Raw genomic sequence first — 27,058 nt, forward strand, 5'->3', positions numbered from 1 at the left:
AGATATATGATTTGCAAATAATTTCTTTCATTCTGTGGGTTGTCTTTTCACTTTCTTGATGGTATCATTTTCAGCAAAGGAGTTTTTAATTTTGATGAAGTCCAATTTATCTATTTTTCCTTTTGTCGCTTGTGTTTTTGGTGTTTTATATAAGAAACCATTGCCTACTCCAAGGTTACAAATATTTATTTTTATGTAAACTTCTAAGAATGTTATAGTTTTAGCTCTTACATTTAGGTCTATGATCTCTTTTGAGTTGAATTTTGTTTATTGTAACAGGAAGCATTCTAATTTCATTCTTTTGCATGTGGATATCCAGTTGTCCCAGCACTATTTGTTGAAAGACTATTCGTCCCCCATTGAATTGTCTTGGCATCCTTGTTAAAAATCAATTGACCATAAATGTAAGGGTTTATTGCTGGACTCTCAATTCTATTCCTTTGATCTACAGGTCTATCTTTGTGCCAGTACTGCACTGTCCTCATTATTATAGTTTTACAGTAAGTATAGTAAGTGTTGAAATCGGGAAGTGTAAGTCCTCCAGCTTTGTTCTCTTTTGAAATAGTTTTGACTAGTCTGGGTCCCTTACATTTCCAGGCATTGCTTTTATGCTCAAGGGGGGAAATTTTTTAGAAAAAAAGAAAAAGGAAGGTAGATATTGCTGAAGGAACTGTGAAATTCATTTTGTGTTTTCTGAGTGAAACTTCTGCAATGCACCTTTTCTCTTGGATGGGGGAATTTCTCTCTCCTAAATTCCGTCCTCATCAATCACTATTGATGAACACTGTGCAGAGTATTGACTCAGCCAAGGCCTCATCCTGCCTTGAGTCACTTGGCTGGGTCAGGGGTTATTTTCACATAGGGGGTTCCACAACACCCTATTTTTTTTTTTACTCCTAGCTAAGAATGATCATACTCTATTGTTGTGGTCTCTGCACTGTTCTGATTGCACACCTCATTGGCAAATCACTTTTGAGTATGAGTTTTTGCGTATTCATTTTGAGCGTACAAATATATAAATATTTCATTCATTTATAAATTATATATGCTCATGATTATTATATAAACACATAAACAAAACGGAAGTTTTAGATGATGAGATAAAATGACTAGAAATAGATGTTTCCCCACACCTCGATGGCTTTTATCTCTCTGGAGACGGCCTTCTTGGATCTTTCATGTTTACCTCTGTGTGGTCCTAGCACCCAGGCAGCCAAACAGGGCCTGGTATATAGTAGAAGCTCAGTGACATTCAAAATAAAAATTTCAGGCCAGGCGGCGTGTAACTCAGGCCTGTAATCCCAGGACTTTGGGAGACCAAGGAGGGTGGATCACTCGAGGTCAGGAGTTCAAGACTGGCCTGGCCAACATGGTGAAATCTCGTCTCTATTAAAAATACAAAAATTAGCCAGGTGTGGTGGCAGGCTCCCGTAATCCCAGCTATGGGGATGAGGGGGTACTGAGGCACGATTCCCGGAAGGCAGAAGTTGCAACGAGCCAAGATGGCGCCACTGCACTCCAGCCTGGGCGACAGATCAAGACTGTCTCAAAAAAGAAAAATTTCAGAGAGGCTACTATTCCTATTAAAATACACTGCTTCCGGCCGGACGCGTTGGCTTACGCCTGTAATCCCAGCACTTTGGGAGGCTGAGGTGGGTGAATCATGAGATCAAGAGATCGAGGCCAGCCTGGCCAACATGGTGAAACCCTGTCTCTACTAAAAATACAAAAATTAGCTGGGAGTCGTGGTGCACGCCTGTAGTCCCAGCTACTCTGGAGGCTGAGACAGGAGAATCGCTTGAACCCAGGAGGCGGAGATTGCAGTGAGCCGAGATCATGCTACTGCATTCCAGCCTGCCGACAGGGCAAGACTGTCTCAAAAAAAAAAAAAAAAAAAAAAATACACTGCTTCCCTAGGTTTTGCACCTAGCAAATAAAAGTTCTGCATCTATTTCCTGCTAATTGGCTATGGTTATTTTGTAGAAAGGCTGTGGGCTCTTCATCTCTCCTTGTTCTCTCTTTTACCTTTGACTTGTACCACATCTGACTTATTTATTTAGAAAATAGCAGTTGTATCATCCTTCATTTATACTCACTTCTTACTGTGTATTCAGGCAGAGTCCTAATACTAAGACCATAAAGAATGGAAAGCAAGGTCTCTGATCAGGATGTAGCACAGTAGGATGTGGACAAAGGGCAAGGAAGCTCTCGGGTGTAAACATCTGGGACGGCTTCAGGGAGCTGGATTTTAAAAGAAGAGTGGGGAGTTGGTCAAACGGAGAAGAGAGTTAGGCTGTCCCAGTTGAACTGTGGGAACAAAGGTAGGTGACCCAGCACATTCTAGGAGAGGGGAAAGTTTGAGTTTGGTGTAGCTGAACACTAGGGGCAAGGGTGGTTGCATCTGTTTTAGGAAGAGCCCTCTGGCAGACCTCTGGAGTACTAGACTTTTTATTTATTTATTTATTTATTTATTTAGAGACAGGGTCTCGCTCTGTTCTCCCAGGCTGGATTGGCACAGTCTCAGCTCACTGCATGCAATCTCCACCGCGGGGGCTCAAGTGATCCTCCCACCTCAGCCTCTCAGGTAACTGGAACCACAGGTCTGAGCCACCGCGCCCAGCTAATTTTTGTGTTTTTCGTAGACACGGGGTTTTGCCGTCTAGGATACTCCCAGATGGTGGCTGAGAGTATTAGACTTTTGAAGTTGGAAGTAGGGGTAGGCTGTTGGTTGCCTGAAGAGCAGGGCACAATTATAGTTAGAACATGGAAACCTCTGCGCTTGGAGGCCCAAACGAAGCAGGGAAACTTTGCTTTACTGCTCTAGCTAGCAGCATTCTTTTTTTTAGGATCTCAGAACCTACTTTTTTCTTTTTTCGGTCCTGGGTTGTTCACCCTTTCCCTTTGTACCAAAGAGATACTTACACCTTTATCAGAAAATCACGGTTTATTTCCTGAGAATCGCGGGAATTGGTTGGGGGTACTCTGTTTTGGGGCTCCATTTGAGGCCTGTGGCTCAATAGAAGACATAAAGGCGCTTCGCTGCACAGGTTTAATCAAGCAAGGGCTTGATAGAAGTATTCATCCCACCCCCGCCCCGATTAAATCAAACCACACACACACAAATAGAGGCTCTGGCACATCCTGACAGAATAGCCTCTGGGATGTCAGCAACCCCCAACCTACGGCCATTGGCGTGTCTACGCGGGCCAGGAAGCCCAGGCCCCCGGCTCCTTCCTGGATCACGCCCCTGCCCCGCCCAAGGGTGAAGAGGGGCGGGGCCAGCCGGCGCCCTCCGAGTGGGCCTAGCGCCAGGTCAGGCCTGGCCCGGCCCCGCGGCCCAGCGGCGCCGGTGGGCGGGGCCTCCGTCAGGGCCGTGTGAGTAACGGCGCCAGGCCCCGCCCCTCGGGGAGGCAGGGCAGGGCAGGGCGGGGCGCGAGCGAGCGCGCGAGCGAGCGCGCGGGCTGGGCCGGAGCCGGCCTGCTCGCCAGCCTAACCCGGCACTGTGAGCTGAGCGCCTGGGCGGCGGCGGCGGCGTGATGGCTCCGGCCGCGGACCGGGAGGGCTACTGGGGCCCCACGACCTCCACGCTGGACTGGTGCGAGGAGAACTACTCCGTGACCTGGTACATCGCCGAGTTCTGTGAGTGTGGCCTGAGGAGGGGAGCGGGGGCGAGAGGGCACCGGGCTGAGGAGACGCCGTGTGAGGAAGGCAAAGGGCGAACCTGGCCGCGAGGGGAGGTGCCAGGCCTGGCCCCGGGAGCTGGAATGCGGCGCCCTGGGCCAGCGGGAGGCTGAGAGGAGCGGGCCGCGAGTCCAGTGTGTAGAGGGAGGAGTGCCGGGGTCTGGGAGGGAGGAAGGGGGCCTGAGGATTGGGGGGGGCAGAAGAGCAGTGGGAAGTGGGGAGCCCCTGCTGGACCTAAGGGGGAAAGCCTGAGGAGCCGGGTTGGGAATGGGAATTCCTGCCCAAGAGCGGAGTGGGGCCAGGCTGGGAGAGTGGAGGACCCTGCCCCTTGGAATGAGGGCCCAGGACACCTGCTCTGCTGTTGCCACCACCAGAAGGGGACAGTTCCTAGCTTCGTCTTTCCCCCAGTCCGTGAGAATTCTACCGTCTTTCCGTTCCCTTTTCACTGGAATATTAGACCTCCTCGCTTACCTCCAGGAAACAGTTTCACTAGTCTGAGATCTGAACCATCCCACCTCTATCCCCCAGGATGTGTTCAAGTACCAGAGGTCATCTGCTCTCCGAGTATGGTTATTCAACTGTCATCTTGCACCAGGAGTCGAAGGCATCTTGCACCTAGTCTGTACCTTCTGCTCCTGCCAGGCTCCCAAGAGCACAAAGGACCAAGTCCCTGCTCCATTCTGTCCTATCCAACTATCTAGGAGTTAGGGGTCATCTGAGGACACTACTTCCACCGACTGCACCTTCTGAGGATTTAAGAATTCTTCTTTAGCTGCTGCTCTGTCAGGCACCGCTGGTCAGGTTGGGCTTGTTCTGTGTCTGTGTGGGTGTCTGTCTGTTTTCATAGACGATTTTTCCTGCCAGGCTAGGAGAAATCTGCCACTTCTTTTTCTATCATTTAATCCGGTTTTGAGAGCACAATATTTGATCCTTCTTTTAGGTACCTGCTTCTGGCAAAGTGCAGAGAATATCCTTTGGCTAATGATTACTGCCTTCTTTTAGTTGGATCTACTTCTCAGGACGTGAAGTGAAACTCTTCTTAGCTAACCTTCTCATTGTTGAGTCCTGCTCCCAGGCATCTGTGCATGGCTTTGTAGGAAAGCGGCAAGCATATCATGACAAATGGTCCCACTTTATTCTGTTCTGGTAATTGGCTAAGTTTAAAAAAAAAAAAAAAGAACACTTTTTGCAGTTTTCAAGACTTTAGTACTATTCTCTTATGACCATGATTTAGGCTAAGAGTCACTTTTCTTGAACTATTAAATTAATAAATTTTACATAATCATGAAGAAATATGGGCAAAGGGATCATTTGTAATGCAATTACTTGGGAACCCACATGTTGGCAAAGGAAGCACTTTACCAGTTTGTTGTTAGATCACTTTGGCAAGCCCATGCCTGGTTCAGAGAACCATGACCACAAGGAAAGAGACGTAAAACCATGCACTCTGTGCTGGAAATGTGTAACATGGAAAAGAGGAATTCAAGAGTCTTCAAATATTGAATGGGCTATCATATAGAATAATTTTTTAAAAATTTATTTAGAATCTGGAATTAGGGCCTATGGGCAGAAACCAACTGTAATGGGGAAAAGTTTGCTTCAATGTAAGGAAAAACCTAACCAATGATATGGGAAAGTTTGACTTGGGGGGCAGAGGACTTTCTGTCACTGAAAGTGTTAAATCAGACATTGTTCAATAAACTCGTGAATATTTTCAGAGGAAAAAATTGTTTAATAGAAAAAAGGGGCTGGCCTTAGTTGCAGCTTTATGGGTCTACGTAGGTAATAATGACTCTTAGTTTAGAACCAAGGTTTTGGATTCAAATCAAAAGAAAAAACTGGGCTGGGCATCGTGGCCCATGCCTGTAATGCCAGCACTTTGGGAGGCCAAGGCAGGAGGATTGCTTGAGGCCAGGAGTTTGAGTCTAGCCTGGGCAACATAGTGAGACCCTGTCTCCATAAAAAATAAAAAAAATTAGATCTTCATGGTGGTTTGTGCCTGTAGTCCCAGCTACTTAGGAGACTGAGGTGGGGAGATCACTTGAGCCCAGGAGTTCAAGGTTGCTGTGAGCTGTAATTGTGCCACTGCACTCCAACCTGGGCAAGAGTTAGACCCTATTTCTACAAAAAATAAAAATAAAAAATGCAAAGAGAGAAAACTGGCATGTGGACTTTGAGAGAGCAAGATACTGTGTTCTGGCAGATAGCTCTGAGAAATGGGAAATGACATTTGTTCTCAATGTGCTCAGAAGAGGAAACTCTGAGCAGACTACAGGGAGGGTTTTGACATAGGAAACAGAGGGGTTGCAAGAAGAGGATGAGTGAATGTTGGCAGTCCTTTGCGCATGCACCTTGGGAGAAAATCATCTGGAGGAAGTTGAGGTCAAGTCATCTTACCATAGCAAGTCATGAGTATCTATAATAATATATCTTGAACTAAGATAATTTGATCTTTGAAAAATATGCTGATTAATAATATGTTTAAAATATGTGTTTAAAGCAAATGCAATTTTAACATCATGATAGTATTTACATTAATGATAGTATTGATGCTAATATTAAGGATAATGTAATAATAGCTATTATCTAAGTGGTCACTATGTACTACACTTTGCTAAGCACTTCATATATCTTATCTCTTTTGATCTTTACAGTAATTTCAAAAAGAAGGTATTATTATCCCCATTTCAAAGATAAGGACATTGAAGCTCTAAGAAATAATTTACCTAAGATTACAGTAAGTGATGTAGAGATAGTGTTCACATTGAGGTCTGACTCTAAAGCTACTGTCCATGTTACCTCTCCATCATTACTTCTATCACACATTCATTGTTTGCCCCTATATTCAAGAAAGGAAGACAGATATGAAATACTATACTATCACAAAGGACAAATTGAACAACTATTCAGTTTACTCAGCCATCTTTCAACTATCTTTCAGCATTAGAATATATGTATTTTAGGGAATAATGAAGAGTTTGGGGGATTGCATATTCAGATATGGCAGTAGTTCTCAGTCACTTTCAGCACCTGAAAACTCTTCCTAGCATCAGCCAGGATCAGTTTAAATTCCTTTTGTTTGAGCATATCGTAAAGACCAGAGGAAAAGGTCTCTCATTGTAAAATAATAAGCCCCTTGACCTGCCAGAAGTTAGAGGTACAGGCAGTCCTTGCTTTGCATCATAGTGTGGGACCACACAAATGACTATGCAAGTTAAAACCAGGTAACACTATGTTAATAATCAATGGGAAAAGTTATGATTGTTCTGTGACCTTTAAAACTTTTTGTCAAACATTGTAAACTCTTTTACTGTTGGCTATGAATAGATAGGGAAATGAAAAAAGTAAGCATATTTATTTAGTACACTTTAAAACATTAAAAGCATTGAGAAATAAACTTTTTTGTTTATAAAAATCACTTATCAAGAGTAATTAAAACAGTGTTTGCCTTTTTGTCACATAATTCATAATATAGAATGAGTTTTTTTTTTTTTTTTTTTGAGGTAGAGTCTCGCTCTGTTGCCTAGGCTGGAAGGCAGTTCACGATCTCGGCTCACTGCAACCTCCACCTCCTGGGTTCAAGCAGTTCTCCTGCCTCAGCCTCCCAAGTAGCTGGGATTACAGGCGCATGCCACCACGCCTGGCTAATTTTTGTATTTTTAGTGGAGACGGGGTTTCGCCGTTTTGGCCAGGCTGTTCTCGAACTCCTGACCTCAAGTGATCCACCTGCTTCAGCCTCCCAAAGTGCTGCGATTACAGGTGTGAACTTCCATGCCCACTTGTCTTTTTTCTTTTAAATTAAAAAAAATTTTTTTTTGGCCAGCTACAGCTACACTAATGAGGCCAACAGGTTTTTGGGTTTTTCTTGAGACAAGGTGTCCCTCTGTTGCTTAGGCTGGAGTGCACTGGCACAATCACAGCTCACTGCAGCCTCGACCTTCCAGGCTCAAGTGATCCTGCCACCTCAGCACCCCATAGCTGGGACTCTACAGGTGTGTGCCACCATGCCCAGCTAATTTTTTTTTTTTTTTTTTTTTGGATTTTTAGTAGAGACAGGGTTTTGCCATGTTGCCCAAGCTGGTCTCAAACTCCTGAGCTCAAGCAGTCCTCTCACCTCAGCCTCCCAAAGTGTTGAGATTATAGGCATGAGCCACCATGCCCAGCCGGGATGAGTACTATCCCTTCATGAATTCTTTAATAATTTGTATCAGCTTCTAAAATTTATCCTTTGCATTTTTAAGATTGTGAAATCTCTCCGAGAGTTCCTTTAATGCAAAGGTTTTCTTTGTTAGCATAATTTCTCCTGGGACATCTTTATCCTTTTTACCACAACTACTTTATGCATTTATGTTGATAAGTTTGCCTTCTCTTTCTCTGAATTCCTCAGGCTGCATTTTTTTTTTTTTTTTTTTTTTTTTTGAGACGGAATCTCGCCGTCACCCAGGCTAGAGTGCAATGGCGCAATCTTGGCTCACTGCAACCTCCACCACCCGGGTTAAAGCAATTCTCATGCCTCAGCCACCCACATAGCTGGGATTACAGGAGTGTGCCACCATGCCCAGCTAATTTTTGTATTTTTAGTAGAGATGGGGTTTCACCATGTTGGCCAGGCTGTTCTCAAATGCCTGACCTCCAGTGATTCACCTGCCTCGGCCTCCCAAAGTGCTGGGATTACAGGTGTGAGCCACCTTGCCCAGAATCTTTTTTTTTTTTTTCTTTTTTGAGACGAAGTCTTACTCTGTCACCCAGGCTGGAGTGCAGTGGCGTGATCTTGGCTTACTGCAACCTGCGCCTCCTGGGCTCAAGCGATCCTCCCACCTCAGCCTTCCAAGTAGCTGGGAGGCACGCACTACCATACCTGGCTAATTTTTGTATTTTTTTTTTTTGGTAGAGATGGGGTTTCACCATGTTGGCCAGGATGGTCTTGAACTCCTGGCCTCAAGTGATCCGCCCACCTCAGCCTCCCAAAGTGCTGGAATTATAGGTGTGAGCCACTGCACCCAGCCCCTCAGACTACATATTTAGAGTCCCTTGAATGGCAGTAGCGTCAGCATTCTTATGGTCAGCTGTTTCTTCTATAATTCTGTTTATGTTTGATTGGAATTTCACTTCCAACATTATACGTTTTTGTTTCTCTGCTACCCTTTCATCATTCTTGGCCAATTCTCTCTTTCTGTTACTCAGTTTTGTAACATGGCACATAAGTTTATCTCCAGGAGACAAGAAGGCAACTCAACTACATGCTTTGCTTTCTGTACATGAACTGAATAACTGGTACCAGGTTCACTGTGACTGATCACCAACAGACATTGAAAGAAGTGACCTGGTTGGTCACTGATGGTGATGTACTTCTGTTATTTGTATAGTGATTTGTGGACTTAAGATGTAGCAGTGAAGTTTGTACTATATTCAGCTACTCACAATTAGTATACAGTGGTAACTGAAATTTGAATTGCGTCATTGGGTAATTGGTGTTATTTAACTAAACTGTGATAACTGAAATTTGAGCATATTGAAACCCTGCAAAGTGCAGACTGTGTATTTCTAATCCTCAGAACATTCCTATCAAGGAATGTTAGATGTTGTTACCACATTGTAAAGAGAAGGACGCTGAGTCTTGGAGAAGTTAGTTAAATAAGCAGCTCAGCATCATACAGCTATTAAGAGGCAGAAATGGTATTCAAATTTAGGTCTCAAAACTCCTTCTACCAAGACATACTATCTATATGACGTGGAGTGTTAGGTGCTGTTGATTTAATGGAAGAAATATTACATAAAGGGAAATGGAGGGGAATAAGATTTACCTACAGCTTCATGATGTGAGCCATCATGCCCAGGCCATATTTTCTTTATTCATTCTGACAGCATAAACTTGGGTTACTTCTACCTCTTGGCTATTGTGAATAATGCTGCTGTGAACATGGGTGTTCAGAAAAGAATTACCCGGTTAAAAATCATTCAAAATGTTTTATTTATTCAGCAGATATTTACTGATTACCTATTTTGTCACTGACTAAGACTATAAAACCGTTTGAAGATGGCTTCTCTGTTCAAAGTAGCTGAGAGGGCCAGGTATGGTGGCTCATGCCTGTAATCCCAGCACTTTGGAAGGCCAAGGCAGACAGATCACTTGAGGTCACGAATTGGAGACCAGCCTGGCCAACATGATGAGACACTGTCTCTACTAAAAATACAAAAATTTGCCAGGTGTGGTGGTGTGTGCCTGTAGTCCCAGCTACTTGGAAGGCTGAGGCAGGAGAATCACTTGAACCCTGGAGGTGGAGGTTGCAGAGAGCTGACATTGTGCCACTGCACTCCAGCCTCGGTGACAGAGTGAGACTCTGTCTTAAAAAAAAAAAAAAAAAAAAAAGTAGCTGAGAGGCCAACAGGAGTATGAACAGACAGGTATAAACAGGCGCATTCTTTCTTTCAGGTGAAATGCATTCCCGAAAATGTATTTGATCAAGGAATGTCCAAGAATTGACATATTATGAGGAAGGGTTTATCAGAAAGCTAAAAAATAAAAATAAATAAACAAAAAGAAGCTAAAAAATACTTGAAAATTCCGTTATGGTTTTTATAGGGCTTACGTCACTCTGAAGAGGTAACCTGGTTGGTATGACTTTCGTGGATGGGAAGAATGGCTGTTACGATCTTGTATGATCATCTTGCCATATCCTTTTGTCCACGAGTGAGAATGGTTCAAGCTAAGTATTGTTCCTTCTCATAGGTTTGCTGCCCCTCTCCCCATCCTATTCATAGGAAGTGGGCAGAAGGAAAGTAGGGCAGCCCTCAGTCTCTATACCTTTGCTATGGGATTCACTTAGATGGGGCAACAAGGTCTTTTTTTCCCTTGCTGCTGCAGCACAAGACAAAAGGGGCTTTAATCAGCTACCTCTGCCATACAGGTATGCCATGGAAGGCATTTGACTGCTTGTAGCCCTTTGCTATATTTCTTTTCTTTTCCTTTCTCAGGTTCCTTCTTACCATCCTCCCTGAAGAGCAACCTCAAGTTAGTGAGCACACGTCAGGCTTCTTTTTTGGTCTTGGGACTCTGGGCTGGCAGAGGTGACATCCCTGTCATATGAAGGAAGATGCTCCTTTCTCTGAAGGTTATTGACAGGCAAGCAGCACTGCCTCCAAATTATAACTCAAAAGCTCATAAAGTCAACTGAAGAATGAAGGCCAAATGAAAGGACAAATTGAGTGTACAAAAGAGTTTAGGTTTAATATATCTGTGAGTGTGTGTGTGTGTGTGTGTGTGTGTGTGTATAGCTCATGGTTCCTGGCTCATAACTCTCATATCCCTTTTTAGAGTCTTTTATTATAATGTTGGGGCACTGTAGGCCTCAAAGCAGGCCTCAGGAAACAGAATCTCTGTCTCTCTGGTCTTTCCCTGCCCTTCTTTCACCCACCCAAGGCAGTACTCTAATCTGACTGTGGGTCACAAGACCCTCATTACAGAGAGAGTCCTGCCCCATACCCTGGAGGAAGGAATGCTGCAGAGAGAAGCCAAGAGGAATCTGAACAGACAGGCTTTGCTGGGTTTCCCCAATCTATTAATATTAGACTATACCTTTTTTGTCCAATTGTATTTCAACATGGTTGTTCATGCTTCAATCATGCCTGTCCAGTGAAGTCTCCATCAAAGGTTCAAGAGGACAGGGTTTGGAGAACTTCTAGATAGCTGAACACGTGGAGGCTGACAGGAAGGTGAACAAGAACTCATCCACATATTAGGAGGGTGCTGCGCTCCAAATCGATGGGGGCAGAACCTCCCGTGCTCAGGACCCTTCCAAACCTTCCCCTGTGTATCTCTTCTTCTGGCTGTTTATTTGTAAACTTTGAAATATCCTTTGTAATAAACTAATAGACCTGTTTCCCTGGGTTCTGTAAGCTGCACTAGCCCCAGCCCCGGACTTGGGACAGGTGTCTGAAGGAAGGGGGCAGTTTTGGGGACTGAGCCCTCAACCTGTAGGAGCTGACACTATCTTAAGGTGGATAATGTTGGAATTGAATTGGAGGACACCCAGCTGGTGTCTGCTGTAGAACTGATTGCTATAGAACTGATTGGGTTTCCCCACACACACTTGGTCACAGAAGTCTTCTGTGATGATTTTTGGGTTGTGAGAACAGAGGAAAAACACAGTTTGAGTTGATTTATGCAGACAGCATCCAAGTCAGACTGCCACTTAATTGTTTTAGGTGCTATGATCGCTTATTACAAACTTAAAACATAGATAGGTTCATAAAGGTTTTATAGCGTTAGTGCTGCAAGAGTTGCCATACCAGCTATTTATTTATTTTTAATTGTGGAAAAGTACACATAACATAAAATTTATCTTAACCATTTTAAATGTACATACAGTTCAGTAGTCGGTAGTGTTAAGTACATTCACACTGTTGGGCAATCAATTTCCAGAACTCTTCATCTGGCAAAACTAAAACTCTGTATCCATTAAACAACTCCCCATTTTCTCTTCCTTCTAGTCACTGGCAACCACCCTTCTACTTTCTGTCTCTATAAATTTGACTACTTTAAGTACCTCATATAAGTAGAACCATATAGTACTTGTCTTTTTGTGAGTGTTTTATTTCATTTAGTGTAATGTCCTCAAGTTTCATCCATGTTGTAGCAATCAGAATTTCCTTCCTTTTCAAGGCTGTATCATATTTTATTGTATGTATTTGCCACATTTTCTGTTTTTTTGACAAAGGGTCTCATTCTGTCGCTTAGGCTGGAGTGCAGTGGCGTGATCATGGCTGACTGTAGCCTCAACCTCCTGGGCTTAAGTGATCCTCCCACCTCAGCCTTCCAAGTAGATGGGACCACAGATGCGTGCCACCACAACTGGCCAATTTTTTTTATTTTTCGTAGAGATGAGGTCTCACTATGTTGCCCAGGTTGGTCTTGAACTCCTGGGCTCAAGTGGTCCTCCCACCTCAACCTTCCAAGTAGATGGGACCACAGATGCGTGCCACCACACCTGGCTAATTTTTTTATTTTCTGTAGAGATGAAGTCTCACTATGTTGCCCAGGCTGGTCTCAACCTCCTGGGCTCAAGTGATCCTCCCACCACCTCAGCCTTCCAAGTAGTTGGGACCACAGATGCGTGCCACCACACCTGTCTATTTTTTTTTTTTTATTTTTGTAGAGATGAGGTCTCACTATGTTGCCCAGGCTGGTCTCGACCTCCTGAGCTCAAGTGATCCTCCCACCTCAGCCTCCCAAGGTGCTGGGATTACAGGTGTGAGCCACCATGCTCGGGCCACATTTTTTATTCATTCTTCTGTCAGTGTACACTTGGGTTGCTTCTACTTGGCTATTGTGAGTAATGCTGCTGTGAACATGGGTGTACAAATATCTCTTCAAGACCCCAAAGGTGGAACTGCTGGACGATGTGGTAGCAGAGTAGCTATTTTAACCTTTTCATTATAAAGAAACCTTTTAAAAAATTTGTTTCATGGGTGCCATGAATTTATTATCACTCTTACATAAATTATAATTTATTATTACTCCTACATAAATTACAATTGTTAATATACTTTATCCCTATTTTAATTAATCAAAGGTACATGTAACCCAATCAGATAAGTTCTAGATACTATTACCATGCTGTAATGATTATATGAGATACAGCCACTAATTAGTTTAATGCATTGATATAAAACAAAACAGCATAATATTTTCATTACAGTCTTCTTGTGGATCAATGTGATTTTTGAAATATTAAAAATAGTCAATAGAAATAATAATAGCTAACGTTTATGGGGTTTAATGTACAAAGTTCTATGAGTGTATTATCTGGTAATAACTCTTATTACAATCCTTACAACAACTCTTAAGTTAGGTTCTGTAGTCCTGTTTTAAAGATCTGGAAATTTAGGGCAGAGAGGGATTAAATAATTTGTCTCAAGTTTTCCACTTTGCAAGTGGCAAAGCGAAGATTTAAACTCATGCTCTCTGACTTCCAGAGTGCATTCTCATTCTCTCTCTTCCTGTTTTACTTTTGCAATTAGCTTTTTGAGGTATAATTTACTTACAAAAAAATGCATCTGTTTTAAGTATATAGTATAAAGCAAAAAGTATCTGAGAAAGGTTTCAGTCAATTTACAAGTTTATTTTGCCAAGGTTAAGGATCATGACCTGTGACAGAGCCTAAGGAAGTCCTGAGAACATGTGCCTAAGGTGGTTGGGTTACAGCTTGGTTTTATGTTTTAGGGAGACATAAGATGTCAATCAGTACATGTAAGGTATACATTGGTTCAGTCTAGAAAGGTGGGACAACTTGAAGTGCTGAGTAGGGGGCACAGCTTACAGGTCATAGGTGGATTTAAAGATTTTCTGATTGGCAATTGGTTGAAAGAGTTAAGTTATTATTTAAATCCCTGGAATCAATAGAAATCAGTATCTGGGTTAAGATAAGGGGTTTTAGAGACCAAGGTTCTTATTATGTAGATGAAGTCTCATTGGTGGCTGCCCTTAGAGGCAATAGATGGCAAATGTTTCCTATTCAGACCTTTAAAAGATACTAGACTCTCAGCTAATCTCTTCAGGATCAGAAAACAAGCTGGAAAGGGAAGGGAATTCTCTATAGAATGTAAATTTCCTCTACAAGAGACAGCTTTGCAGGGCCATTTCAAATTATGTCAAAAAGTATATTTTGGATAAAGTACTTTGATTTGTTTCAGGGCCTTGCTATTTATCATGTGATGGTTTATTAGAGTCAGGTTGGAATTTGGTATCTTGTTGCTACAAAAAGTCGGTTCTGTCAGTCTTAGGATCTCTATTTTTTAATGCTGGTCAATTGTGTGCCTGAACTCCAAAGAGTATAATGAGGCATATCTGACCTCTCTCCCCACCCACCACCCCCACTCATCCCCCAACTTTACCCCCCAAACCCTGGCATGGGCTGAACTTTTTTTTTTGAGACTGAGTCTCGCTCTGTCGCGGAGGCTGGAGTGCAGTGGCACCATCTTGGCTCACTGCAACCTCTGCCTCCTGGGTTCAAATGATTCTCCTGCCGCACCCTCCCAAGTAGCTGAGATTACAGGCACGTGCCACCATCCCCAGCTAATTTTTATATTTTTAGAAGAGACAGGGTTTCCCCATGTTGGCCAGGCTTGTCTCGAACTCTGGACCTCAGGTGATCTGCCTGCCTTGGCCTCCCAAAGTGCTGGGATTACAGGTGTGAGCCACCACACCCAGTCTTGAAGTAGCCATTTAATCCCAAAACTATGCACTTAACTACCACACTACCCTGTCTTCCTCCCTTACCACTTTTTTAGACCCCAGTGAGTCCAGGGACCTTATGTTGGGAACTGGTGATCTAATGTTCTCATTTTACAAATAAGGAAAAAGACCTTAAGAAGTGGTCTGCCTAAGATTACATTGAAAATTAGTGGTGAAGCCTAGATCAGAATCCACGTTTAGTAGTTTCTCAGTCTGGAAAATGATGGAGCTGAGGATGATGATGTCGTTATTGTTGATGTCATATTGTTAATGGGTTACCAGATCACAGGACTTCTCCAAACAAAAAGTTTCTAATGAACTGTTTTATTATGGTGAAGATACCTAACATCTATGAAGTGCTTTACAACAATGGGCCTCAGACTTTAATATGTATGTGGATTACCTGGGAATCTTGTAAAAACATATTCTGGTTTAGTAGATATGGAATGTGGCCTTAGAGTCTGCATTCCTTTTTTCTTTTTCTTTTCTTTCTTTCTTTCTTTCTTTTTTTTTTTTTTTTTTTTGAGACAGAGTCTCATGCTGTTGCCCAGGTTGAAGTTCAGTGGCATAATCATAGCTTACTGTAACCTCAAACTCCTGGGTTCAAGGGATCCTCCTGCCTGAGCCTCCCGAATAGCTAGCACTACAGGTGTCTGCCACCATACCTGGTGATTTTTTTATTTTATTTTTTGTAGAGATGCAGGGAATCTCGCTATGTTGCCCGGGCTGGTCTCGAACTCCTGGCCTCAAGCGATCCTCCCAAAGTGTTGGGATTACAGGGATAAGCCACCATGCCTGGCTGAGTCTGCAGTTCTTAAAAGCTATCAGGTGATTCCAGTGCTGCTGGTCTGCAGACTACACTTGGAGAAGCAAGGCTTTAACATACACAAAGCATTTTTATATCTTTTCTCGGTGTTATCTCTGTTTGTATGTAAGGAAAGTAAGTTCAAAAGGATAAGCAGTTTGTTAAGGATCACAGGGCTAGTACTGGAACCTGGGTTTCTAACTTTGCAAACCAAGTTAGGTGTTGATTACCCTGCACAATAACAGTAGGCTGAAAACCTGTATGTGAAGGAAAGCTTGAAAAGGATCATTCTGGGTAATGAACTAAATTGAACTTTTTTATTTCAGAAACAATTTTCATCCTTATTTTCTCTTAGTACCTTTCCCAAGCTTAAATGAAATCACCTTTTAGACTCAAGTCTGTAGTTAGCAGCTAGAGCTTAGTAGGTACTTGAAGCCTAAATACATTTGGAAGTCTAATCTTAGTATTTGCTCAAGTCTTCAAAGGTATTAACTGGGAAGAATTGTCATTTGGTAGCACATTTTGGAAGAAATGATTGATTTTTTTTTAAGTGGAACAGTAATTGTGGGCCGGGCGCGGTGGCTCATGCTTGTAATCCCAGCACTTTGGGAGGCCGAGGCGGGCGGATCACGAGGTCAGGAGATCGAGACCACGGTGAAACCCTGTCTCTACTAAAAATACAAAAAAATTAGCCGGGCGTGGTGGCGGGCGCCTGTAGTCCCAGCTACTCGGAGAGGCTGAGGCAGGAGAATGGTGTGAACCCAGGAGGCGGAGCTTGCAGTGAGCCGAGATTGCGCCACTGCACTCCAGCCTGGGCGACAGAGCGAGACCCCGTCTCAAAAAAAAAAAAAAAAACAGTAATTGTGGGGTGTGTGTGTGTGTGTGTGTGTGTGTGTGTGTGTGTGTAAGTAAATAAGGAGAACAGTAGAATTCCTCAAACAGTAATTTGGGGAACATCACTGAGATAATAGAATACATAGTATAGTAAACATTTAAATGAAAGTCTTGTCCACTCCATTCTTATTTCAGGTTAAGATTTTAAGTTGTTTTTTTGTTTTCAATTTTTAGAATCTACCTTTGTTCCTTTGCCAGCTATTTCCAATAGTGGGAAAAAACTCACCTGGAGAGTTTTAGGTAGTGCAGAACATTCAAAAGAAGTAAAGGCATGAAGAAACATTTTAAGACCCAGCAAAATGATAGATCCAAAAGGGACAGTAAAAGCATTTTATGGTTGCATGAAAGTCCTAGATATTTTATTTTGGGGAAAGTACATGGTATAATGGCACAGCTGGCCATTGGACTTGGAATCAGAATCAAGATTCCTATCTGGACTTCACTCCGTTGAGCCTGTGACTTTGGGCAAATCACTTAGCTTATCAAATATCATTTTTCTCATTTTACAAGAATGGTTATGAGATTTAAGTGGCAAGATGCATGTGAAAACATACTGTGAAGTACCTGGCAAATATTAGGTACTCAGTAAAGATGGGTTGAATTGGAATCTAATAAAAATAAGTTAAAAAAAAAAAGCAAAACTAACCCATGCTTTATTATAGTTGTGGCTTCATTACCTGTGGTGATTAGTTTTATTTGTGAACTCAGCTAGGCTATAATATCCACTTATTTAGTCAAACACTTATCTTGGTGTTGCTATGACGGTATTTAGTAAATGTGGTTAATATCTGTAATCAATTGACTTTTTAGGTAAAGGAGATTACCCTCAATAACATGAATGGCCTCATCCAATCATTTAAAAGGCATTAAGTGCAAAAGCTAAGGTTTCCAGGATAAGAAATTCTGCCTTAAGTTTGCAGCATCAACTCCTGCCTGAGTTTCTAGGGTGTGGGAGGTGGGGACGGGGGCAGTTAAAGCTTTATTTTGGGAGGTCTACGTGATTCCTTACTTTGGTGGACTTTCCATTTCTCCTTTTCTCCCTCCCTTCTTTCTTCCTTCTTTGATTTGTTTTTAAATTCAGGATTTTTAGATGTTTTCTGTGGGAGGTTCAATTGGATTATCTATATGTCACATATCCTTAACCTGATGCTTTTGCACATGCTGTTGGCTTTTCGTTTGTCGTTTGTAACTGCATTCTCTGAGTCAGTGGATATCTCTTTAAACCTTGACTGATTACTTCTTAGATAATTAGGTGCTTTTTCTGTTTCCCTTTGAGGACTTTCTATTGACTAAAGGATAAAGACCAAATTCTAACATGGCATGAAAAGCACTTCTTTTTTTTTTTTTTTTTTTTTTTTTTGTTGAGACGGAATCTCACTCTGTTGCCAGGCTGGAGTACAGTGGTGCGATCTTGGCTCAGTGCAACCTCCCCCTCCTGGGTTCAAGCGATTCTTGTGCCTCAGCCTCCCTAGTAGCTGGGATTACAGGCGCACGCCACTACACCTGGCTAATTTTTGTATTTTTAGTAGAGATGGGGTTTCACTATGTTGGCCAGGCTGGTCTCGATCTCCTTACCTCGTGATCTGTCCACCTCAGCCTCCCAAAGTGCTGGGATTACGTAAAGGCGTGAGCCACCGCGCCCGGCCAACATTTCGTTTTTTTAAGATGAAATTTTTATGCGTACAACAAAGTTGGAAGAATTCTTCAGTGAATATCCATTCACCCACTACTCAATTCTACCATTAACATTTTATTACACTTGTTTTTATTACATACCGATTCATTTTTCCATTCCTTTCTCCATCCATCAGTTCATTTTATTTTTTGATACATTTCGAAGTAAACTGCAGACATCTGTTTGCTTTCCTCTAAATACTAAAGCATATCATTTAAGTTTAATTCCTTGTTTTTTTTCTTTTGATGTAAAATTTACATTCAATGTAATACACAATTTTTTTTTTTTTTTTTTTTGAGATGGAGTCTCGCTGTGTTGCCGAGGCTGGAGTGCAGTGGCATGATCTCAGCTCACTGCAACCTCCCCATCCCAGGTTCAAACAATTCTCCTGCCTCAGCCTCCCAAGTAGCTGGGATTATAGGAGAGCACCACCACACCCGGCTAATTTTTGTATTATTAGTAGAGATGCGGGATTACAGGCACGTGCCACCACACCCAGTTAATTTTTTCATTTTTTTTATAGAGACAGGGTTTCACCATGTTGGCCAAGATGGTCTTGAACTCCTGACCTCAGGTGATCCACCCACCTCAGCCTCCCAAAGTGCTGGGATTACAGGCATGAGCCACCATGCCCAGCCTGTAATACACAAATCTTAAGTTAGTTTTGCTGGATTTTGAGAAATGCATACACCTATGTAACAACCTCTGTCAAGATGTGGAACTTTACCATCAGCCAGGAAAGTTCCCTCATGCCCCTTCCCTGTTAATCCCCACTTCCATCTTACCCCTTCTTTCCAGCAAAACCACTGTTCTGATGATTTTTTTTCCCTACCATAGATTAGGTTTGCCTGTTCTAGAACTGCATAGAAATGGACTTATCTAGTATTTACTATTTGGGGTAAGGCTTCTTTTGTTCAGCATGTTTTTGAGATTCATCCATGTTGCTATGTGGTAGGATTCCACTGTATGAATATACCAGTTTGTTAACCCATTTTCCTGTTGATGGACACATGGCTGTTTTTAGGTGTGGACAATTATAAGTAAAGCTGCTATAAACATTCTTGGGCAGATCTTTTTGTGGATATATATTTTCATTTCTCATAGGTAAATGCTTAGGATTGGAATAATTGGGTCATAGAGTATGTGTATGTTTAGTTTTATTAGATACTGCTAGACCTTTTCCCAAAGTGGTTGTACTATTTTACACACAGAGCATTTGATCCACATCCTGGTCAACATTTAGTGTCAATCTTTCAAATTTTAGTCATTCTGGTGGATGTGTGGTTGTATCTCATTGTGCTATCCAGTTTATTTTTAATTCTTCAGTCTTTCTTTCGTTTCCTTGCCATACTTACATTTCACTCTTGCCAAAACAAGCTATTTACATATACATTAATACCCTGTGCGCTTTTTATTGTTCATATTGTTCCCATGAGAGGTAATAATAAATTTGTTTTAAAATCATGAAGTTTGTGATGGTTATTCAGCAATAAATAACTGAAAACTGTCTGAAGTTGAGTTTTGAGAAATTTTGATTTTCTATTGTGAAAACTCAGAGTATGTCATATTATACCATGCCTTTTATTCTTAGAAGATGAGACTAAAGAATAAAGGTTAGTACTTTTATAAGCCCATCTGAAGATTTCAAAAAATTTTATAAGCATCATTTTATTTATACCTGCAATATACTCAAGACTCAAAAGAGTTATTTTACCCAATGAAAGCAAGTAAGTACCTAATGGTTGAAATAATTCAGTTATGAAGCTAGAAAAAAAAATCTTTGACTCATCATAGGTGTAGACTCTTGCTCTAACATATGTTCTTTAACTTTTCAGAGCATGCTGCTTTTAACAGCAAGTAGAAGGACTGGCTAGAGTCAGAACTCCAAAACTATGCATGTTAAAATCTTGATGCTGCTATAAAAGCTGTGTTTTTATGATCTTCACTCACTTATTCATTTATACAAAATGATAAGGACAGATTCTAGATAAGATACTTTTCCTGAAATGAAACATTATGGTTTCTAAGCTATTTCACCTTCTGAGTAGCAATTTTTCCTTTTTTTCCCCCCATTTCTTTTTTTAAGCAGATATGAGGGCAATCTCACTTTGTCTTCTGAAATCCCATTGATCACTAGAGTTGATCTAATTAATCTTGCCAATCAGATGGCTGTTTTGTGTTCAGAAAGTCCAACCTAAAGATTGACAAATGAAGAGAATTATGACCTTGATAAAGGAGGACAGTCCTTTGGTTAAGAGCAGTCATCATTAAAGAAACATTTAGCTCCCTCTGTGTCCTTCCCTGATCCCATCTTCTTCCTTTTCCTCTGGAGATAACCAGTATACTTAATTTAGTGTTTATCATTTCCTAGCTTTTGCCACTTTGCTTCCTAAAAATAAACTCTTTAGGTTTGCTTGTTTTATATTTTATATAAGTGGAATTGTACTATATGTACATTCTTCCACAACTTGCTTTTTTTTTTTTAACACAAATTTTGCTTGTTAGTATCATTCATGCTCCTGAGAATTGACTGTGCTGATGGATGTAAATATAGTTCATTTATTTTTGCTGTTGTTTAGAATTCCACTGTATGAATATATTCATTTATCCATTCTTTAATCATTGGACATTTTATTGTTTCCAGGTTTTTGCTGTTACAGATAAGGCTGCTGTGAACATTCTTGTGCATCTTCTGGTACACAGAAATGTAAGGGTTTCTGTGTATACTTAGGAGTGTAATTGTTAGAATATAGGTCATGCTCATATTCAACTTTAACTATTAGGTTGGTGCGAATGTAATTGCGGTTTTTGCCATTACTTTCAATGACAAAAGCCTCAGTTACTTTTGCAGTGACCTAATAGAAATTCTCGAATTTTTTGGTCTCATGACCCCTTTACACATTTAAAAATTATTGAAGACCCCAAAGAGCTCTGTGAGTTAAATCTATTGGTATTTACTGTATTAGAAGTTAAAACTGAAAAAAAATTAAATCTTTATTAATCCATTTAAGATTCATATTTGTGAGAAATGAGATTTTTCCATGTGTTGTATCAGTAGTGTATTTCTTTTGATTGCTGAGTGGTATTCCACTGTATGAATGTAATCGTTTATCTGTTTTCCTATTGACAGATACCTGGGCTGTTCCCAGTTTTTGGCTATTATGCATGAAGTTGAACATTCTTATACAAGTCTTTTTGTGAATGTATATTTTCATTTTTCTTGAATAAATATCTAGGATTGGAATTGCCAGGTTAGGGTTGGTTTATATTTAGTTTTCTAAGAGCCTGTAAGACTTTTTCTCCACAGTGATGTATCATTCTTCATTCTCATCATGGAAGTTTTAGGTGCTCCACATCCCCAACAATGTTTGGTGTTGTCATGCTTCTTAATTTTATCCATTCTGGAGTGTGTGTAGCGGTATCTCATTGTAATTTTAATTAGCATTTACCTGATGTCTGATGATGTTGAGCATATTTTCTTGTGCTTCCTGGTCATTTGTATATCTTCTTTTGTGAAGTATCTTTTCAAATCTTTTGCTCATTAAAAAAAATTGGATTATCTTTTTATCATTAAGTAATAGGGGCTCCTTTCATATCCAGAATATAAGTCCATTTGCCAGATGGATATTTTGTGACTATTTTCTCCTTGTCTCCCTACTTCATTTTTTTGAGGTGTTTTTTTTGATGAGAAGTTGTACATTTTGATGAAGTCTAATTGATCAGCTTTTTCTCTTATGGTTATTGCTTTTCATAGCTTGTCTATTCCCATGTTTTCTTCTGGAAGCTTTATAGTTAATTGCTTTACATTCAGGTCTATATCCATCTCAGATTTATTGTCACATATGGTGTAAGGTAGGGATTGAAGTTTGTTTTTTCCTCATAGGCATATCCAGTTATTTTAGCATCATTTAATCATGTAATCTTCAAATAGAAGTTTCACTTCTTTCTTTCCAATATTTATGCGTTTTATTTCTTTTGCTTGTGCTATTGCACTGGCTAGGACCTCCAGGGCAATGTTGAGTAGAAATGACATCATGAGTGAACATCCTTGCCTTTTCTTGATCTAAAAAGCAAAGAATTCAATATTTCATTATTAGGTATAATGTTAGCTATAGGTCTTTTGCAGATATCCTTTATTTGATTGAGGAAGTTCTTGTTGAGTTTTATCATGAATAGGTGTTGGGTTTGTCAAATATTATTCTATATCAAAGTGATCATGTGATTTTATCCTTTCTGTTAATATGACTGATTAATTGATTGATTTTTGAATGTTAGATAAACTTTGTTTCGCTGGCCCACTTGAACATGATATGTTATCCTTTCTATGTGTTGCTGGATTTGATTTGCTTGTATTTTTGGCAGGACTGATTTTTGCCAGGATTTTTGCATCTTTGTTCATAAGAGATATTTTTTTGACATTTGTTTTTTGTTAGGTTTCTTGCTTCAGGTTTTTAAGTTGTGTTTTTCAAGGAAATTTGTTCATTTCCTCTAAATTGTTGAATATATTGGCATAAAATTATTTCTGATATTTCCTTATTGCTTTTTTAATGTCTGTGGAATCTGGGGGTAACTCTGTTCTTTCATTCCTGAAATCAGTAATTTGTATGTTCTCTGTTTTTTGATGATTAATCATCCTAATGGTTTATTCGATTTTATTATGTCAGAGGAACAACTTTTGGCTTTGTTAATTTTCTCTATTCTTATTCTATTGTTTATTTTTCCTTCTACTTATTTTTATTTAATGTATTCCTTTTTTAGTTTCATGAGATGAAAGCTTAAAACACTGATTTTAGATCTTTCTTTGTTAATAGAAGCATTTAAAGTTGTAAATTTTCCTCTTGGCACACAAACTGTTTTTCCTCTGCTCACAACACAATTAACACAGAAGATTTCTGTGACCAGATGTGTGGGGATTTCTCCCCACCAACAGACAAGCAATCAGTTTTGCAGTGGACACTAGCTGGGTATCTTTCAATTCAATTCTGACACTATCTAGTTGGTAGCATCAGATCCCACAGGTTGAGGGCTCAGTCCCACAAGACTGTCCTCCACTTCCCATGCCAGTCGGAAGCCCCATGTTGTTTTACTTGTGTTTCTGACTAACCTGCTATAAATAGGATCAGATTCAGATTCTTCTTGGCCTCTCTGTGCAGCATGCCTTCCTCCAGGGTATGGGATGGGGCCTCTTCTGAAATGGGGGTCTTGTGATCTACAATCACAGCAGTGATTGTAGCAGAGAATTTCTTTATGTCCAGCTCTGAGACAGAAAGGTGAGGGAAGATTAGAGTATATTTTCTAGTTTATATGGCCTGCCATGGGGAGAAATAACAAGGACTGTAGGAGTTATAAGCCAGGAACTGTGGATGAAAACATATATATATATATTATGTATGTATACTATCACAGCACTCCCTAAGCTTATTGTGCTGGTATTTGGAGGTGGGGGCTTTGGGACATAATTAGTTCATGAGGGTCTACCCTTATGACTGGGATTAGTGCCCTTGTAAGAAGATGCCAGGGCGGGGTATGGTGGCTTACACCTGTAATACCAGCAGTTTGGAAGAGTGAGGTAGGCAGATTGTTAGAGCCCAGGAGTGCGAGACCAGCCTGGGCAATATGGTGAAACTCATCTCTACAAAAATAAAAGAAATTAGCCCCGCATGGTGGCGCACACCTGTAGTCCCAGCTAGTTGGGAGGCTAAGATGGGAGGATTGCTGGAACCTGGGAGGTCAATGCTGCAGTGAGGTATGATTGCACCACTGCACTCCAGGCTGGATGACAGAGTAAGATAATGTTTCAAAAAAAAAAAAAAGTAGAATTCCCAAGCAGATAACAATTTAAATGTTATTAACAGGGCAACAAATTATCAGGTTTATCTTTGGTTTATATGGTTTGGTTTGGGTCTATCATTTTATTATTGTAATTATACTAGCTTTTTTTTTGTTCTTCTCCTGCATTTTAACAAATTATTTGAATATTATTTTAGAATTAAAATATTTTACTATTGCCTTTTTAGCCATTCTTCTTTGCATTATTTATTTAGTGGTTACTCTAGGGGTTACAATACATGTCTTTAACTTTTCACAGCCCACTTCATGGACCACTTCATGAAAAATGTAGAAGCTTGCAGAATAAGGCAACTATATAGGCTCATATCCTACCTACTTTGTTCTTTATGCTATAGTTGTTATATGTATTACATCTATATGTTATAAACCTCCAAATATCAGCATATTAAAAGTAAACAAGTTATAAATAAATTAAAAGAAAAAGGAAACATTACTGTCTTTTGTAGCTTACCATTTCTGATGTTCTTCACCGTTGTCTGAGGATCTGCATTTCCTTCTGGTATCATTTTCCTTCAGCAAGTTGAGCTTCTCATATCTATAAATTTCTATATTTCATTACATTTTGAAAACTTTGATCATTATGTATTCAAATTTTTTTCTGCTTCATTCTCTCTCTTCTATCCTTTGGCACCAATTACAGATATGTTGCATAGTTTATAGGTTCATTAGCATCTGTTTAGGATTATTTTGTAAAAAATCTTTTTTTTTTTTTTGAGATGGAGTCTTACTCTGTTGTTCAGGCTGGAGTGCAGTGGCGTGATCTCGGCTCACTGCAAGCTCCACCTCCTGGGTTCATGCCATTCTCCTGCCTCAGCCTCCCGAGTAGCTGGGACTACAGGCGCCTGCCACCACGCCTGGCTAATTTTTTTGTATTTTTAGTAGAGATGGGGTTTCACCGTGTTAGCCAGGATGGTCTCCATCTCCTGACCTCGTGATCTGCCCGCGTCAACCTGCCAAAGTGTTGGGATTACAGGCGTGAGCCACTGTGCCCGGCCCAAAATCTTTTTTTCTCTCTCTGTGCATATACATATTGGGTAGTTTTGATTGACCTATCTTTATGTTCACTTAGTTTTTTCTCTGTCATCTATTTGTCTGTTAGGTCCATCTGGTGCATAATTTATTTCAGATATTATATTTTCAGTTTTAGAGTGTCCACTTAGTTCTTCTTTATTATTTCTTTCTTTCTCCAGAGATTTCCTATCTTTCTCATTATTGTTAGCATATTTATCTTAATTCCTTGAGGCTAGTTATAGCGGTTTCTTTAACATCCTTGTCTGCTTTCTCTAACATCTAGATGATCTTGGGATCAGTCTCAATTGATATTCTTTTCTCATTAGAATAAGAACCATTTTCCTGGTTCTTCATATGTTAGGTAATTTTAGACTTTATTCTGAACATAAAGAATGTTAAATTGTGGAGATTCAGGTATCTTTGTTTCTTATGAGTGTTGTTTCTGTTGTTTTAACTGGCATTTAGTTATCTTGACTGACTTGACTTGAACTGTACACTCTTGTTTCTTGACCAGCATCTCATTTGTCTTTAGCTGAACTTCTTTCAATCTGTTATATGCACGTGGTTCATGGTTCAATCAGAGACATGGGCAGACAGAATTTAGGGATCCTTTCTTTGTTTTCCCTTTCAAGATTCCTCAATTCTCTTCAGTGCCATATTTTTTTTTTCTGGCTTCAGTGTTTTGGTTCCCCAGACTAGCAAGCCTGTGGTGTTACTTTTCACTGTTTCTTATGTACTGTGTCAGCTGCACTTATCCCAAGGCTAAAAGCTGTGAAAATGGGAATTCACTTTGTACAATCCCCTTCTTGAAATGTGTACCCTGCATTAGAATTTGTCTGCTTCTTACACTACGATGCTTCCAGACAATCTCTTTTTGTATCATCCTTGATTTTACCATATTTTTCTGAGGGGGAATTAGCTAGTAGGGCCTTATTCTGTCATTGCTGGAAGCAGAAGTTTATATGGACCTTTTTACTATGTTCCATTTCTCTCCCCATTGTGTCCATGTTTTCTTCAGATTCTTGAACATACTTGTAATAGGTGATCTAAAATCTTTGTCAGTTTCATCACTGTCATTTTGGCATTGCTTCTTTTGTGATTTTCTTGCTTTTCTTTTTTTTTTTTTTTGAGACGGAGTCTCACTCTGTCGCCCAGGCTGGAGTGCAGTAGCACGATCTCAGCTCACTGCAACCTTTGCCCTCTGGGTTCAAGTAATTCTCCTGCCTCACTCAGCCTCCCTAATAGCTGGGATTACAGGTGTGTGCTACCACGCTTGGCTAATTTTCATATTTTTAGTAGAGATGGAGTTTCACCATTTTGGCCAGGCTGATCTCGAATTCCTGACCTCAAGTGACCCGCCCACCTTGGCCTCCCAAAGTGCTGGGATTACAGATGTGAGCCACTGTGCCCAGCCAATTTTCTTGCTTTTTAACTTGTTTAGCAATTTCTGTTTGGATGCCAGACATGGTAATGGGATATTGTTGAGTGAATAGATTTTGTTGTCTTCTCTTAAAGTGTGTTGGATTTTGTTCTGCCCGGGAGTTAGATTCTGATCAGTTGATCCCTTTCAAGGTTTGTTTTAAAGCATATTTTGGGAGTAGTTCTAGAGTTGTTGTCTTTATTCTTTTGCTAGTTTTGCTTCATTACCAAAATGTTCTAGGATCTCTACTGGATGCTCTAAGTGTTCAGCATGATCACTGTTCTCTCTAGTCAAAATGTGAAGGTCTCAAACCCTATGTGTTATGGTAGTTGTTTGGTTTACAGCTCTATAGTAATTATTTCTTCCCCTATTAGTTCTTTTCTCAGCCTAAGAGACTGTGAGCATGTGCCGTTTTTTATTTGGCGGTAGACTCAAAGATTCCTTGTAAATTTTGGGAGCTCTTTCTCTGCAAGACTGCTGTGCTATGCT

The 27,058-nt window shown here is 40.6% G+C and overlaps 1 protein-coding gene across 9 annotated transcripts in view; it reads left to right on the forward strand.

Moving 5' to 3' along the window:
* The first annotated feature begins 3,401 nt into the window (after positions 1–3,401).
* The window catches only part of ACER3 (alkaline ceramidase 3), a 156,625-nt gene continuing 132,968 nt past the window's right edge, over positions 3,402–27,058 (forward strand). For 2 of the 9 annotated variants that reach the window (XM_063641399.1, XM_055283017.2), the window contains exon 1: positions 3,539–3,622. Coding sequence is in view for 5 of the 9 variants with exons in the window: in XM_055283014.2 (XP_055138989.1) it covers positions 3,537–3,639 (103 nt within the window). In the remaining 4 variants the exon portion in view is untranslated. Of the gene's footprint in view, positions 3,640–4,209; positions 4,478–10,656; positions 10,805–27,058 lie in introns of those variants that run through there. The other 7 variants (XM_063641397.1, XM_055283014.2, XM_063641400.1 and 4 more) reach the window with 7 other exon arrangements.

Source organism: Symphalangus syndactylus, chromosome 6 (genome assembly GCF_028878055.3).
Source record: "Symphalangus syndactylus isolate Jambi chromosome 6, NHGRI_mSymSyn1-v2.1_pri, whole genome shotgun sequence".
Lineage (NCBI taxonomy): Eukaryota > Metazoa > Chordata > Mammalia > Primates > Hylobatidae > Symphalangus > Symphalangus syndactylus.